At 54.4% G+C, this 14,777-nt stretch overlaps 4 protein-coding genes across 4 annotated transcripts; 1 reads left to right on the top strand and 3 right to left on the bottom strand.

Moving 5' to 3' along the window:
- Window positions 1–45: 45 nt before the first annotated feature.
- On the top strand, window positions 46–650 carry CH63R_12377 (uncharacterized protein; the record flags this gene model as incomplete). The annotated part of the gene is made up of 2 exons (XM_018307351.1): window positions 46–338; window positions 383–650. The coding sequence occupies 2 exons, from the start codon at window positions 46–48 to the stop codon at window positions 648–650; spliced, it is 561 nt and encodes a 186-aa protein (XP_018151768.1).
- A 2,260-nt stretch (window positions 651–2,910) lies between these two features.
- Window positions 2,911–3,142, bottom strand: CH63R_12376 (uncharacterized protein; the record flags this gene model as incomplete). The annotated part of the gene is made up of 2 exons (XM_018307350.1): window positions 2,911–2,984; window positions 3,025–3,142. 2 exons carry the CDS (start codon window positions 3,140–3,142, stop codon window positions 2,911–2,913), a joined length of 192 nt encoding a protein of 63 aa, XP_018151767.1.
- Window positions 3,143–11,667: 8,525 nt separating this feature from the next.
- CH63R_12375 (uncharacterized protein) lies at window positions 11,668–12,009 on the bottom strand (the record flags this gene model as incomplete). The annotated part of the gene is made up of 1 exon (XM_018307349.1): window positions 11,668–12,009. One exon carries the CDS (start codon window positions 12,007–12,009, stop codon window positions 11,668–11,670), a length of 342 nt encoding a protein of 113 aa, XP_018151766.1.
- Window positions 12,010–12,516: 507 nt separating this feature from the next.
- Window positions 12,517–13,446, bottom strand: CH63R_12374 (uncharacterized protein; the record flags this gene model as incomplete). Its single annotated transcript, XM_018307348.1, has 3 exons — window positions 12,517–12,953; window positions 13,108–13,248; window positions 13,332–13,446. 3 exons carry the CDS (start codon window positions 13,444–13,446, stop codon window positions 12,517–12,519), a joined length of 693 nt encoding a protein of 230 aa, XP_018151765.1.
- Between the last annotated feature and the right edge of the window lie 1,331 nt (window positions 13,447–14,777).

Genomic DNA, 14,777 nt, shown 5'->3' with positions numbered 1-14,777 from the left:
TCTCGTGCTGGTAAGGGGCAACATTAGTAGCATTAGGAGAGCGAGATGCTTGGGTGGTCTCACTTTGGCTCTCTTTCACACACACACACACACACACACACCTTGACCGTTGCTCTACCCCACGCCAGCACCCACTCTCTCGGTGTCGGTGCCGCGAACGGGACCACCTCTCCAGAGCTCTTGTGCCAGGGGACCGGCCCCCTGCGCTTCGGCGGTCCACACCTAATTCCTCACCGAGCTCACCATGGCGTCGTCTTGTTCCCCGTCCGTCGTCTACAATGTAGTTGGGGACCACCGGGGGTGGGCGGCAATGGCACGCGAAAGATGGTCGATGGCCCGTCAGCGTGTCTTCATTGCATCTAATCGCTGCTAAAACGTACAGACACGAGGCAGTGAACAACACGTTTGAGTACCGTACAGCTCAGTGCCAGCTCGAGAGCCTTGAGATGCCCGATGTCACCACAACTGTCACTTCTCAACAAAGCCGTTCCGCCTCCCCCAACCGTACGGCGCCCGATCACAGCACGCCATATCCTCACCGGCCAGTTCCCTCCTTACGTCTTCAACCTGCTGATGCTGCTGCTGATGCTGCTGCTGCTGCTGATCTGCCAGTGTACAACTGCTACCCCTGTCCGCCAATGCGACCCTAATCCCTATCCACACCGCGTCGCCAGTGCTGTGCGTTAAGCCGTCAAGCAGCAACCCTGTGAGGCGCCTGGTGGGTGACAAACTCAGCAGCAGCACGACTAACACATACATATACACGGCACTTTGGACACATCTCCTGGGGCGTGCATGTGGCACCGGTACCGGCTGCGAGGCTAAAGGTTATCGTGTACGGATATGCAGGCTTGTGAAACTGCTCAATGCAGAAAAAGACCACCATTGCAGAAGAACTGACTCTCCGTACAGGTACCACGCCCTTCGTCAGGAATTATTACCGACCCGAGGCAGGGGGTTGAGGAGAGGAAAGGAAGAGTCAACGTAGCAATATGGTGATTCGAGTTTTGGTAGGTGTACAATGTACGGAGCATCTGAATTGTCTCTTTTCTCCTTCCAAGTATTGGTTTGGACGCACTGGCGCCGATTCTAACTGTACTCTGATATGACGAGGTGTGGGGTGTCTACTTGATATTTGACAGAAACCTGTTTGCTCCTCAGCTCTCTTCCTTGCCGCCCTCCCCATCCACCCACCCACCACCGCAACGCGACACAGCGCCCTCTTCCATCAGCCTGGGTTAGGTTGGTCCGGATGTTGGATAAGAGGGGGACGTTCAGGAGAACAAAGGATGGAAAACCGGATGCTTGAACTAGGTATATACGATGTACACTTGGGGGAGGAGTGAAAACTCCGCAAAACTTTGATGGAAACCCCCCCTCCCTGTGCCGGTGTGGGCAAGACTGCTGCTATGTGTGCTAGTAACCCAAACTCCTGGTCCCCGCGCACCCTGTTCCCCAACGCCCCCGATTTCAAACGGTGTTCTTCTTGTTTTGAACACTTAAAGGCTTTTTTTATTTGGCTAGTTTGAAAAAGAAAAAAAAAGGGGAAAACAAAAACTAGAAGAAGACTGCTGCAACAGTCCTCGCCTTGGTGTGGATGTCGACATCTGTACTGTAGATGTGTTGGGTGCGTTGTGTGTACGGTGTACGATGTATGTGTGTGAGAGAGGGAGATCATGGTGGTGGCAGAACGGTCCAGAACCGAGCCTGACGCGGGCCATGTCGGCCAACGTTGGGCGGTGTAAATAGGGATGGGATGGGTTGTCTTCGTCGTCGTCGTCGTCGTCGCCGTCGCCGTCCATTAACTGTTATGATGACGGTGGTGGTGGTGGTGGTGGTGGTGGGAAAGGCTATCCCATCTTCCTTGGACCGGGGAGCGCCGTCCTTGGCCCGGCACCATCCTCGGCGGAAAGCCCCCGAACCAGGTGGACTAACATGTCGATTAAAAGTCCGTCCCTCCAGTCCTCGCTCCATTGCCTCGCGGCTCTTCCCGTCTGGGCCCGTTTCGCTGTGGCGAAAATGTTCCGTCGTGGTTTGTGCGTCCTTTTCGCGTACAATGTACAACCCCCCCAAACTCGCTGGTTGTCGCTGTTTCTTCTGGTTTGTTGCCCGGTTCTTTTGAATGGTGAAAATGCTCGATTCCCCTTTGTTGCGCCGTAAACACCCCTCTCCATGATGATGCTTTGCCCGAAAAACTCCCCCTTGCTGAAGAGAGATGGGGGGAAAAGTTGTGAGAAAAAAAAAAAGACCACTTAAAACGCCCCCCCGTTGGTGGAGATGCAGGTTTGGCATCTCCCTCCCCATAGTTTGTTGCGCTGTTCGTCTTTTCTTTTTTTTTTTAAAAAAACCGAAAGAGCCGGTTTCCGTGTCCCTCCTCTTTCCTGGTCAACACTCTGGTAGTTCAACCTCTCAGGTATTCACCCTTGTCGTCCAGTGTGTCCTATTCGTGGCCGGTATGGTATGTTTGAGTGAGTCGCCTGTTAGACACCCCTCACGGAACGCTACGTTAGTGCGATGCAGCTCCGTTGACAAGGCCAGGGTTAGGCCGTTCCGCAGCCAAGGAATGTTGGTCCTGATGGTGGTGTTGCGTGGTTTGACCGGTGTGGAAACCCTCTTCTCCCGCCCAAGTCTCGGTTATAATAGTTCTGTGGGCTGTGACGAAGTGCGTCCTTCTTGTTCCCAATCTCTTTCCCCCCCGGTGAAGAAAGAGTGGGTTGGGTGGGAAAGACGGAAATATGAGCGAGATGACATTTTTCTCCATGTGCGTGGTCCCGGGAGGCCGGAGGGTCGGTGGGCAGAGATGCGAGATGTGATAGAAGCAGACCCCGAGTGCAGGTTCGTCGTGAGTGAGCGCGGGTTTTCGAGAACACACATTTCCTCGCTGTCACACTCCATCTCTCTCGTGTTTATCTAGAGGCCGACGGGCGTGTTGTTGCGCTTGATCATGCTCTCCCAGACAATGGGTGCTGAGGGCTTGCATTCGCCTGTGGTTGGAGGTTTGTGTCAGTCGTCCGTCATTAGAACAAGGCCGCATCCTCTGCCACATCAGGGCGCGCGGGCTGCTGTCTCTGCCGCTGTCTCTGCCGCTATTGGTGGCAACAAAGTTTGCCGGCCAAATCTCGCTGGCCACTCCTCCTCCCATGCTGGTCCCAATCCCCAATCCCAGGTGTTTGGAGTTGGGTGGAGCGTGCTGAAGGGGGAGGGGAGGGGTCCTTTTCCGTGGCACCATAGAGCAGACAGAAGACCCCTGTCGGCCTTGGGAAGATGAGAGGGCAGAGCGAGAATCAAACGTGGCAGAGACTAGGCCAGTCTGCAGAGGGCAAAAGATGGAAGAAAGTAGGGGGAAGACATACCACAGACTTCGTTTCCTCTGTTGAATCACACAAGTCAGTTACTGTTTGGCAAGACGACAGATAACACTAGGCAAGTCGTCTAAGACGAAGGGGGGGGAGGGGAGGGGATGGATATCGGGACAACCCGACGTACCTGTACTCGCAGTGGGTGACGTGAGGAGGGCAGCGTCGTTGTGTGCGGGCGTAGAGCGGACACCAGCGAGACACGATCCAGCGAACGTGGTTGCAGCGGAATTCTCTCTGGAAACAAACCGCAAAAAGGGCAAAAGTCAGCCTCGTTTCCCGCGAGATGCGAAGCCGAATCTTTGGACACACATACTTGTGTATAGTTGCACATGTTCAGTTGTTCGAGATTTGTAGTTTTTTGATCGGGGGGGGGACTGCAGGACGGGTGTCTGGTTCGACAGCGGGGACTTGCGGGTGTAAGTCGGCGTTCGAGTAAAGGAACGGCGGTGGGAACCCGAATATCGTACAGTTCGTACGGACGGGAAATGTTTGGATAAAAGTAGTGGTGACAAGTGAAATGGTAAAATGGTCCGACTTGTCGACGCGTAGCTGAGGACACGAATAACAAATAATAACAATAATAATAATGCTAAAGACAAGATAAAAAAGGCTGTGGATGAGGTCGTCGTGAGGCAAGCTGGGCCAGATGAGGAGGGGCGGGCGGGCGCGTTCTGTATTTGAAGACGAGCGTTCGTGGTGTGGATTTCAGCGGGATGGGCGAGGCGGTTTGCTGTTCTGTATATAGATAGCCCAAGGCGGCTTGGAGACCTTGAGAATAGGTAGGTAGAAAGGATGGGGGGTCGCCGGGTCGGTCAGTGGACAGCGCTCAGGGAACCCACGCAAGAGAAAGAATCCCTGGGTGGTGCAAGGTTTAGGTCGACAGGTACTCGGAGGTGTAGGATGAATGTCGAGGTCAACGGGGGGGAGAGACTGAGAGTGTGTGTCAAAGGCCAGACCAGACTGGCGGGCCAGTGGGCTTCGACCAGCAAGCATCATGAGCAAACCCCCCCCCCCCCTTGAACCCAGAACCCAGAAGCATGAATGCCCCTTGTCGCTTGCTTGCCGGGCTCCAGCACGTACATCGTGGAACCTAGTCCGGCTCCTTTTGCCCACTGACAAGAACTAAGACTGCCAGGCGGGTCGGGCAGAAAAACGGGTGTGTGTTTGTGCACGAGAGCCTTCATCAGGCTTGTTCGCTCCTGGGTGATCCCTTGGCTCTCAGGCCGGATCCAAGGGGGGTGTGCGTAGGTTTTGCCGTATTAGAGAGTGTGTGCCTTCATCCAAGTCGAGAAAGACAAATCTGCACAGCAAGTAGTAGTGTCATGGACACAGCCAGCGAGCTGACAAGCCGGTCAGACATACGATGTACATCGTATGGACCAGACGGGATGGAGAGAGGGAGTGGCCAAAGAGCCCGAGAGCCCAAGTGGCGTGCGTGGCGTAGAGTGGTTCGGGAGAGCCCTCGTCCAGTGGCCTCTGGTTCACCTTCTCAGGTACGAATCCAAAACCCCGGCACCCTTCGTCTGGCCGTTCTCCTTCTCATCGGTTACTCGGTCAGGGAGGTCTGGTCTGGTCTGGTCTGGATTGGGTGCTGTCCGGTCTCTTCTCGCGCCCGGTCTGCTTCGCAATTCTGCCTCTCAGGTCAGGAACAAAAACCATACGTGGCGTCACTATGTGTACAAGTAGAGTACGGATACCGTGAAGGCTCCGAGCGTTCTGCTCCTGTCACGACCTATCTCGACCCCCCGAGTCCTGACGATGCTCCCCGCGCCAGATGTCCATGGCTTGCATACGATGTACAGGCATGGATGGCTCTACCGTCCATAGGGCAGTTGTCTTACAGGTACTCCCAAAATTGGCTCTGGACGCCAGCCCGCGCGCCCGGGGTGTCGCAGAGATGGCGAAACAGGCCCCGTCCTTTGTAATGTGTGCCTTGGTGATTGATGTATTTGTGTACCCCGTATATACTTACAAGCACTACTGTTTACCGCTTCTTCTGCTCCGTCTGGAAGTCTACCATAGTACACTAAGAGAGGGGGGGGGAGGGCAGACCGACCACGCAAAATCGGCCGGTGACAACATGAATGCCGCTGTATGGTGACAATCCCTGGCCCAAAGGGGGGGAGTCTGCGCTAGACCTCGAACCATGCCGGAAGAGGATGTGCAGAGAAAAGAGAGTTTTCTCCAAGTAGGAGGCTAACCCCTCTTTGGAGATTTGGCCTGGACGTTTGGCGCGTTTCCCATCTCTCATTGGAGCCTGCTTGCTCTTGTTGTTCTCTCTCCCTCTCTCCCTCTCTCATTTGCAGCTTTACCTGCGATGAATATGACCAGTCAACAACAGCGGCCCCTTCCACAGCACATGACTGTTCGGTTTCCTGCAGGGCCTGCAGGGATCGTGGAAGCAGAGAACGTGTGCTCGCTGGGTGGAGGGGCCTGGGTGTGTGTACAAGGTATGAATCTTCAAGTGGCCCTCGACCGACAGGGAAAGCCGAGAGAACGAGACGATCAAGGAGAAAGGAGGAGCAGGCTCCGAGAGAGAGAGGGGGGGAGAGAAGCAATGATGGAAGTGAATTATGCCGACTGAGGGGCGGCAGGTCTTGCGCCCATGCCTGGAGCAAAGGTAAAAAAGAATTGGAGACAGTTGTGCATGGCTCTGCCGACTACACTACTAACAACACGGTACGTGATGAATACTAAACCTCCCGCACCTGCGTCGGGATGGGGATGGGAGACGTTGTAAAGATACTTGCATATTACACTGGAGAGACGCTCAGCAGTGGGACAAGGGTACAATAGATAGTGAAGGTAGGGTTTTGCAGTGTACAACACCGACTCAGCGCTTGGCTTCACCTCGATAAACACGACCAATTGCATAAACACACATACACACATGTATGCATACATACATTCATTCATACATACGGTATAGCACCATACTGCCCGGCAGATGCCGTCCTCGGGCCAAGTTCAGATGGAGAGGCCCCCCCCCCCCCCCCCCCCCCCTTGCTAGCACACTGCCGTCCTTCTTCGTGGCGTTGCTGCTGCCGTCTCTCGTAACAACGCCCGCATGCGCGCGGGGGGGCCCGAGTCAAGCGGGTAATTCCCACGCCTAACGAGTCGCTGGAAAATGAGGTCTCTCCGGGGAAACGAGTCTCGTGAAGAAGATGAGGTACAACATTACAGACAAGTCAACTTCAAATAAACTTTGGCCCGTCCTTTGACTGAGTTTTGCGCATCATGAACAGAAAATGAAGAAAATAAAAATCTCCGATTAATGTAACCAAACCAAAACAGAGGCAAGCAAAAGAGGGCAGAAGAAAGAAGAAAAAAAAGTGTCTGCCCAGTCTTGGATCTCACGCCCGTTGTATACAAGCTAGCTGCATGTCTCGGGTCCAGATTTATGCATGCCTCATGCGTCACGCCCGCCTTGCAGGGCCCCGGTACAGACAGTCCAGCCCAGGGCTGTCTGTGTTTTATTTACTTACGATGTATTCTTCAACCGAATCGATGGGGCTGCGAAGGTTTTCTGACATAGTCACACGGCACGTGGCTTGGCCCCTGTCTCTTCTCCCCCTCCCCCCGACGATCACCAGGCAGAAGAGGTCTGTCAAGGCGAAACAATGGACAGCCCGTACGGTTGGCGCACTTGTCCATCTCGCGCCCCTGGTGGTGGCCCTGTCGGCGGTTTGAAGATGCTCTCAAGGTGCCGGCGCTAGTATGTCTTTGGCAGTTTGGTCATCCCTCCTCCTCCTCTTCAATCCTTTCCCCCCCTGCGCGAGAAACATCCGCCGGGGAATAGCATCATCTCCGAAGGAGATTGATAAGGTCACCGCAACTTTGGCGCCTGACGACATCTTCCCAGCGCACTGGGGGTGCCGTTGATGAGCCTCCCGTATTTGCTGGGGTAAGAGGAGGTCCAAATCCCAATCCCCCTCCCACGAGAACCAGCTTTACCGTTCACACAGAGCCATTGACCGTGTCACCAAAAGCACGTTGTCCCATCTTCGGCACCGTTTCACATCCGCCTTGTCTTGTCTCTCTCTCTCTCTCTCTCTCTCTCTCTCCTTCCCCCTCTCTCTCTCGAGCGCGCGCGAATCCGCTCCGCAAGCTCCGCCAGCTGGCTGGCTAGCTCTCTGTCCGACGGGGCTATCCCTCCACCACGTGGAAACGTCATCCATCTGTCGCCGAACGGGTGACAACGGATGCCATATTACTGTTTATTTGTTGACGGCGGTCCCCAGCAGGACGTGCCAACCCTTTTCCGTGCGCCCCGGCGGCTTGCCGACCGGCCCCGTAGCGGTAGCACCGCGGATGGATGGATCATGGATGGATGGATGGAGGTGTGGTTCGTCCTCAACAGGGAGGACGCCCGTCGGTTTCGTAATGGGCCCGTCTCGTCGACACTCGGGAGAAGGATAAGGAGATGGAGGAGGAAGAGGAGGTGGGAGGGAAGCCTGGATGCTTTTTCCTCGAACCAGAAGAAACCACCCCTTGGCTCCCGGAATCGCTTTCAAAGAGTCTCGACTCTTGCTGTGCTTGACTCAACAAGCCTGCACGGGAGCGTGCCGGCTCTTGATGAAGGCCAAATTAGCCCGCCTGCCACAGCCCCCCCATCGCCCCCATAGCCCTCCCATGTCCCCCGTCCCTTTGTCAAGACTGAGACTATTTGTAAGTAGGCACGACGTGCAACGATCAAATTCCCTCCCCCCCTACCCTCCCTCATAAACGAAAAAGCTTGAGCCCCAGTGACTTAAACCTCTTTTCGATCTTGCCTTAGCCCTTGTTCTTTTATGGTTTCTTCGGCGATCTCGCCGATGCCGCGAGAACGAAGAGACAAGTAGCGTAATCATGTTACAACGCTCGCCTCCTAAACGTCTTCCAGGGCTGCAGATTGCCGCCAAGCGTCAAGGGAAGGGGGAGGGGGCGTTAACTCACGATGTTGACTTTCGGCGGGCAGCGGCCGGTGTCCGTGACTGCAGCACCCTGCTTCTACGCACTTTGGGGGATCGCATCTTGTCCGAAATTGTATTGTTGTAGGCGCACCAGGCTGGTTGGTGACCATAGCCACCGCTTCCTCAGCGCTTGCGTCCCCCAGCGGAGCCGACGTCGGCCTTCCGCCCCGACAAACGACGACGACGTCCCTCGATCGTACGTTGTAGGCGTCGTAGGCGCCTCGCTCGCTTCGAAACGAACGTTTATCGGGATCGGCAGGCGGTGCTTCGCGTGAGAGGGAAAAGGGTTGCATTGCGCCCTGAGAAAACCGCCGCTATGGCCAGCGGAAATGCTTTCTCTCTCTCTCTCTCTCTCTGCTGCCACGATGCCTGCGAGTTCGTCTCTGCGCGCGCGCGTGTGTCAGCGCTTTGATGGCGAACCGAACGGAGCCCGCATCCCATCCCCTTCATGTGCTTCGGCCCGGACCCGAGCAACCAACCGTGTGTGGGAGAGGGAAGCAGGCGGCCTGTTCTGGCGGCACATACCGGACACATACATCATGGTCTCATGTCGTTCGTTGCCCCAGAGGATGGAGGATTCCGCTGGCGCCATCCATACCGACAAGGTGTATCCATAGGTAGTGTGCCGTTGTAATCAAAATAGAGTCGACAACAGTCTTTCCGATGCTCACGCAACTAACACCATCAATGGTCTCCCATACGCCCGAGCAGACAGGGCATTGGTGTATCTCGTACGCCGCATGTGTATCCGTAGAAACCCGCAGAAACCTCGACAGCCAGGTCATGTTCTCCCCCCCGGTCCTAGACTGTTTAAACTTTCCAAGGGGCCTCGGTGGTGCGGGCGTCATGTAAATCCTCCTTGGCCACAAGGAGATGTCGATGAGTGTTCCCTTCTCCACACCGGTCAAGCTGCGTCCAGGGCTTTAGGGGCTTGGGCCCCGCCATCAACTGTCACGAGTGGCATGCAGGGTCGCGAGATTGACCGCTGGCGAGTCAGGCCGAAGAGACCCCTTGGCTAACCAGCACCCGGGGTTTCCAACTTCTTCAGTGGTTGATTGGGTTTCTAGCTCGCTTCTAGCGGGAGAGTTGAAGAACGGGTTGAAGAACATGCCCCCCCTCTCGACGGCACTTGGTTCTGTCCCCCCTGTCAAGGCTATTCCTGTGATGCTGATGCAGAGATACTGTTCGTCAGAACGCCAGACAGGGCGGCTTAGTAGCATAGCATAGTTGATGAGCTGTCAACCGGACTTTTGATAGCTCTGAAACAGATTTCCGCAGTCGAGCGCGCCAAGCGACCTCACGATCATCGGCTGGTGCATGGCCTCATCGGTGGCCTCCTCTCATCCTTATCGTCAACCTCCTCCTCCTCTTCTTCTTCTTCTTCCTCCTCCGCCTCCTCCCCCTTCTTATTATCAACCTCGTACTTTTCCCTTTCTTTCCTCTACCGTCGATAGTTCCCACCGGCCTCGGTAGGGCTATTCGTCTCCTGCTTTGATCCATACTCCAAAGAAATCCGAGAACGAATGGCCGTGGCACTTTTGGATGGCGTGCAATTTCGGGCAACCCTGCCCTGCGCGTGGATTTCGCTTACATAGCGCCGTGGATCTTGACCGGCCGTTCCGTTCCTCTGGAGCAGGCAGCGACGGGGTCTTTCAATTTTTTCATCCATTTATTCACTTCTTGTCGATTTTTATTCTTCCGCTTTCCACTTTCCTCTTTCTCTTTTATCAATACCAGCAGGGTAATGATTAAGAGGACAGGGTGTGAATCATTCCTCATCGTCCTTCATGCCACAACGCTTGTGAACCCTATGCCGGGTTGAACATCCTCCTGGCTCCCCCCCCCCCCCCCCCCCGGCTAGCCAACGGGGCAGTCTCTATCACAGAGACCCAACAGCCTGGCTCGGGGTGGCTCGGGTTGGCATGCATGGGCTGGCGCCATTATTGTTGCGTACCAGGTCGCCGAGGGGGGTGGCAGGTTTGATCCAATCATCTCGAGTAAATCGAGTCCCGGTTGACCATCTCGGCGTTCCCAATGGCATGGATCCGGAATCTGATTTCGTAAAGGGATTGCAGGCGATATTTCCGATATGGGCCTCCTCCTTTTCCTCTCTGGGGCGGTCTTCATTAAACACCGCGGCAAGGCCCCCCCGTCTCCGTCCGGTCGCTGTAACGTAAGTTGACGAGGCGTGGACATTGCCTTCATCTCCATTTTGCTCCCGAAGTGGCGAGTGGTTAGAAACGTGTGGTGTATTAGCGATGGGTGGTGGTGCAGTCGATCGTCAATCACCACCCCGCTCAACCCTTCGGTTTCGTGATTCTTGTACATGTACAGATACGAACTTACATGTATACATGCCTTTCATGAAAACACGACGTGTGTCTCCGAAGACGCGGTAACTTGTCGGAGCTGATATGGCCCTGGTCGCCGATCCCGTCACATGATCCGTTCAAGTGCTCATTGTCATCACGCGAGGTTAGTCCATGGAACGTTCAGTCGTGATAGCTTCTTCATATTCGCTTTGGGGATGAACGTCAGCCAGTGGTGAGATATCCGACGGCGAATCAGGTGCGCGAGACGGCCATCACGAATACTCCGAATTTCCGTCGACTGAGTCATTGCCCAGCATACAGGAATATGAGAGAAAGAAGGCGTGGCTGCTTATTGATTTGCGTTCCCTTCCCTTCGTGCCGACGCGCTGGGCCGTCTTCCACCCGCTGCCGCCGCTCACGCATCTGGCCGCCTCCGGCCACATCCATGCCTGCGTCTGCATCGGTGAGAAGTGACACCGGCTGGCGGGTTCATTGCCCCAGATTTGCCCATTTTGCCTGGTATGGATACGGACATCTTACAGGCTCTTGAAACGGCGCTGTCGTACCGAGTCCTGCGAGCAGAGGCGGAGACCTCCCCTCCATCGGCAGTGTACACTAATGACATAACATACCCCAGGCTGACTCTGTTGATTGGTAATTGAGAAATCCACAGATACCTATCGGGACCTTCTAGGCCGAATTGTCGAGGCTGATTGGTGTGGCTGTCTTTTTACACCGAAATTGGCGGTGGCGATGGCGTCGGTGACTGGCTTTGTTCAAAGACCGGCGGTGGATCAGTGGTCAAGGATCGCGAAATCATGCGTACGGGGTTGACTGACAGTTGTGCATTATGCAGACACAGGCCCCAAATAAGGCAGTCGGTTGCTGTTTGGGAGACCAAAGGGGATTCTTCACGTAGTCCACCATGATGATATTGAAATCTCGTACAAGCCAAAGGAGCCACAGTTGTTTGAGAGGTTCAACGCCCTCCCCCCTGTGTCATCTATCCTTCGTTCATGTACCGGTACTCACTTTGTACGGCAGTCAGGGGCTCTCGAGAGCTTCTCGAAGGGCATCCTCTGCCGTCTCTCTCCCTGGCTCGTGAGATCGACCCACGCTACCGTTCTTTTGGGTCGCCGCCCCATATTGAAGTCTGAAGAGGATGGGGATTGCCGATACGCGGCCCAGGTGAGCCTCTGACCTGCGGAAACTGAGCCGAAGTCGCCGTTCGTGGCGAACAGTTCCTGGCGATCTTTTTTGGGGGGTGTTGCTAGCCAGGCCCATGGAAGTTTGGGGTATCAAGACCGTTGATGCCCAACTCCAGCGGCCGGCCAGAGTAGTCAAGCTAAAGAGGGTCACGGGACACTTTGAGATTAAAAGGCCCATTTTGGAGGCGAACTGGTTGATTTCGTGGCGAAACCCATACAGACCCTGAGGAGCGCAATGAACCGGTGGCTAGGAATCAGTGGTTAGGTGCATCTCAATGCTCGGCCAAGAGTCACCCTCAAAATAGTCCAGGTGCTTCCCCGATACACGCATACTTCCAAGACAGATCGATATCGCACTTGTTCTCATGGGACTTGTCAAGTGGTCCGCCATATTTGCCCACGATATGGGGCCAATGCTCCATCTTCGAAAAAGCTATGAAGTTTCAACCGGCCGGTACACGAGGCAGATTGATTCTAATGGAGGGCCTATCCGCTGTTGAGACTCGGGAATGGGACGAGGCTCCACGTTGAAGTCGTTGAATTGGAGAGGGGACTTTGACTGGCGCTCGAACACGTGGAGAATGGAATTGAAACCCTTTTCTACATGAACAAAGGTAGCCTAACTGGCAGAGGACGCAAGGAAGAACCCGCAACAATTCTGTCAAACTCCAACACGCGAAGATGACTACAGTTTCTTCAAGGTGTATTGCGTCGCGAATTCCGTTGGACTACAAACACCCAACACCCTCTCACTCGAGCTGGATCCCCATCCCCGTGGGACACTGCACGCCTTCAGGCCGACACTCGGCGTCCGCAAATAGTAGATGGTGGCGAACCCGTTCGAGTTGCAGACATTCAGCGTCTTTCTCGTCGAGCTGAAGGTGAACCCGCTCGGGACCGAGCACGCCTCGATCTTGTCAGCCGGCTTCCGCAGCGTGTATATGGGCGCGAAGCCGTTGGTGCTGCACACATTGAGCGTGGACCGCACCGAGGAGAAGACAAAGTCGCTCGGGACCGAGCATGCCTCGATCTTGTCAGCCGGCTTCCGCAGCCTGTACCGCTTGACGAACCCGGTGGACCCGCACACGTTCAGGACGTTCTCGACGGAATCATGCGTGAAGCCTGCGTACCTGTTAAAATGATTGCTCTGTTTTCGTTGGAAGAGCCAGGATACCGTGCAATTACATAGGGGAGAAGGCTGTCGACAGGAAGATGACGGGGCGAGCTGTGAAAAGGGACGAGGACGGGGACGGTTACTTGCCTGCTGCTAGCTGACAAGAGAGAAGATTGTCGCGGGGGTTAATGACAAAATACTGCTTCTTGAAACCGGAGCCGCACTCGTTCAGCACGTCCTGCCCCCTGGTGTAAACTGCACCGTTGGGTATGGTGCAGGACCAGTAGCCAGTGGTGAGTGATCCTACTCCGCAATGTTAGGTTGTTTGTTCTTCAAGCTCAATAGATGGAGCACATGGCCAAGGCAGGAAATCGTTTCGGACGTACCAGCTCCTGCTCGTTTTCCAATCTCCTGGTCTTTGGGATCAACTGGGCTTGAGTTTGATGGAGTGGGAGTGCACAGGGACAGAGTAGCAAGACCAAGGATCAAGAGGGACTTCATGGTGACAGCGTATTGATAGAGACTTTGACCATCTGTAGCTTGTTGGAAGCTTGGAGCCCATTTGAAATAATCTTACGCCGTGGAAAATACTGGGCCTTATATCTTCCATCTCGTACCCGGCGTATGCAGAAGCTGAAAAAGACCATTTTAGATCGAAGCCGTCTCAGCTTTGTTAGTGTACGTGTGGAGGCTAGTCTCGAATTCTGACCTACATCCTCGAAGCCACCTAGGCTAGCTAGGATTTTTGCGCCAATGCTGTTCCCGTCGAGCTACGAATCATGCTTCCCTAACGCATCGGTGATAACCTCAACGACCCAGGTTTGGGTTTTTGAGGCGGTGTACCTATGCGAGATGGATGCGGCAAGCCACAAACAGCCGTGTGAATAAAGTTAACCTCAGCTGACGCTTGATGAGGACCTGTGGCGGGTGGCAGAACGCACATGATGAGAAGAGTGCGGGGTAAGGCATGTCCTAGCTTGTTCAGCTCATGTAGTAGAATCAACTTTGGCAAACGTGGAGGGTTGAATTTTGATTTCAACCCTAGAAGCGTGTCTCCAGAGGCAAAGAAAGGTAGTTGACCTAAACGTAACAAGTTTCTAAAGACGCCCTAAGGATAACCTTGATACTTTTACCATATTTTGATAAGAAGTTGAACAACCTTATTAATACAGTCAACGTCTTAGCTACTACCTAACTCAAGATTATTGAAGAAAAGTCTTTATACTCTAGTAGTATGTAATTTATCTTAGCTACTCATGTATAACACTAATACTATTGATACTTTCCATGCCGCGGGACCTAAATCTAGAAATTGACAGAGAGGATGCACGGGTGGGAGACTCATCTTTCGGGCCGACATATATCCGCCCACCTGGGCTGATCAGGCGTCAATTGAGGGCATTTAAATACATAGCGTAAGGGTATCTCATCACGTGGACTTAGCCCAACCCCGCTCTCGGATTATGGTACTACCGATATGCTACTATTTGACTAAGCAGATAGCCCAACCCCCTAACCGTCTCCTTTCAGGAAGGATACTGAACACTCCTCCATCAATAAAACATTCTGTCTCTATTGCCAGCTTGTGCCCATTTTCAACACGTCAATGCGACAAACACAACGTGGGTAAATGTCCTGCAGCTAAGGGGGCCAATCCGTCATGTAGATAGAGTAGGCCTTAAGTGTGACATATTGCTCGGGAAATGGGCCCTTGCTCAAGTTCACCGGTCGGGGTGGGGTGGGCCGTCATTGCCGGCGCCGTGACAGCGGGGTTGCGTGGGTGGCTAGCGGAGAGGTGGGTCCCCGTAACCCCCCGTAGCCAACAATAGCCA

Source organism: Colletotrichum higginsianum, chromosome 9 (genome assembly GCF_001672515.1).
Source record: "Colletotrichum higginsianum IMI 349063 chromosome 9, whole genome shotgun sequence".
Lineage (NCBI taxonomy): Eukaryota > Fungi > Ascomycota > Sordariomycetes > Glomerellales > Glomerellaceae > Colletotrichum > Colletotrichum higginsianum.
Note: the sequence above shows the minus strand (reverse complement) of the source record. Positions and strands in the feature narration are given on the sequence as shown.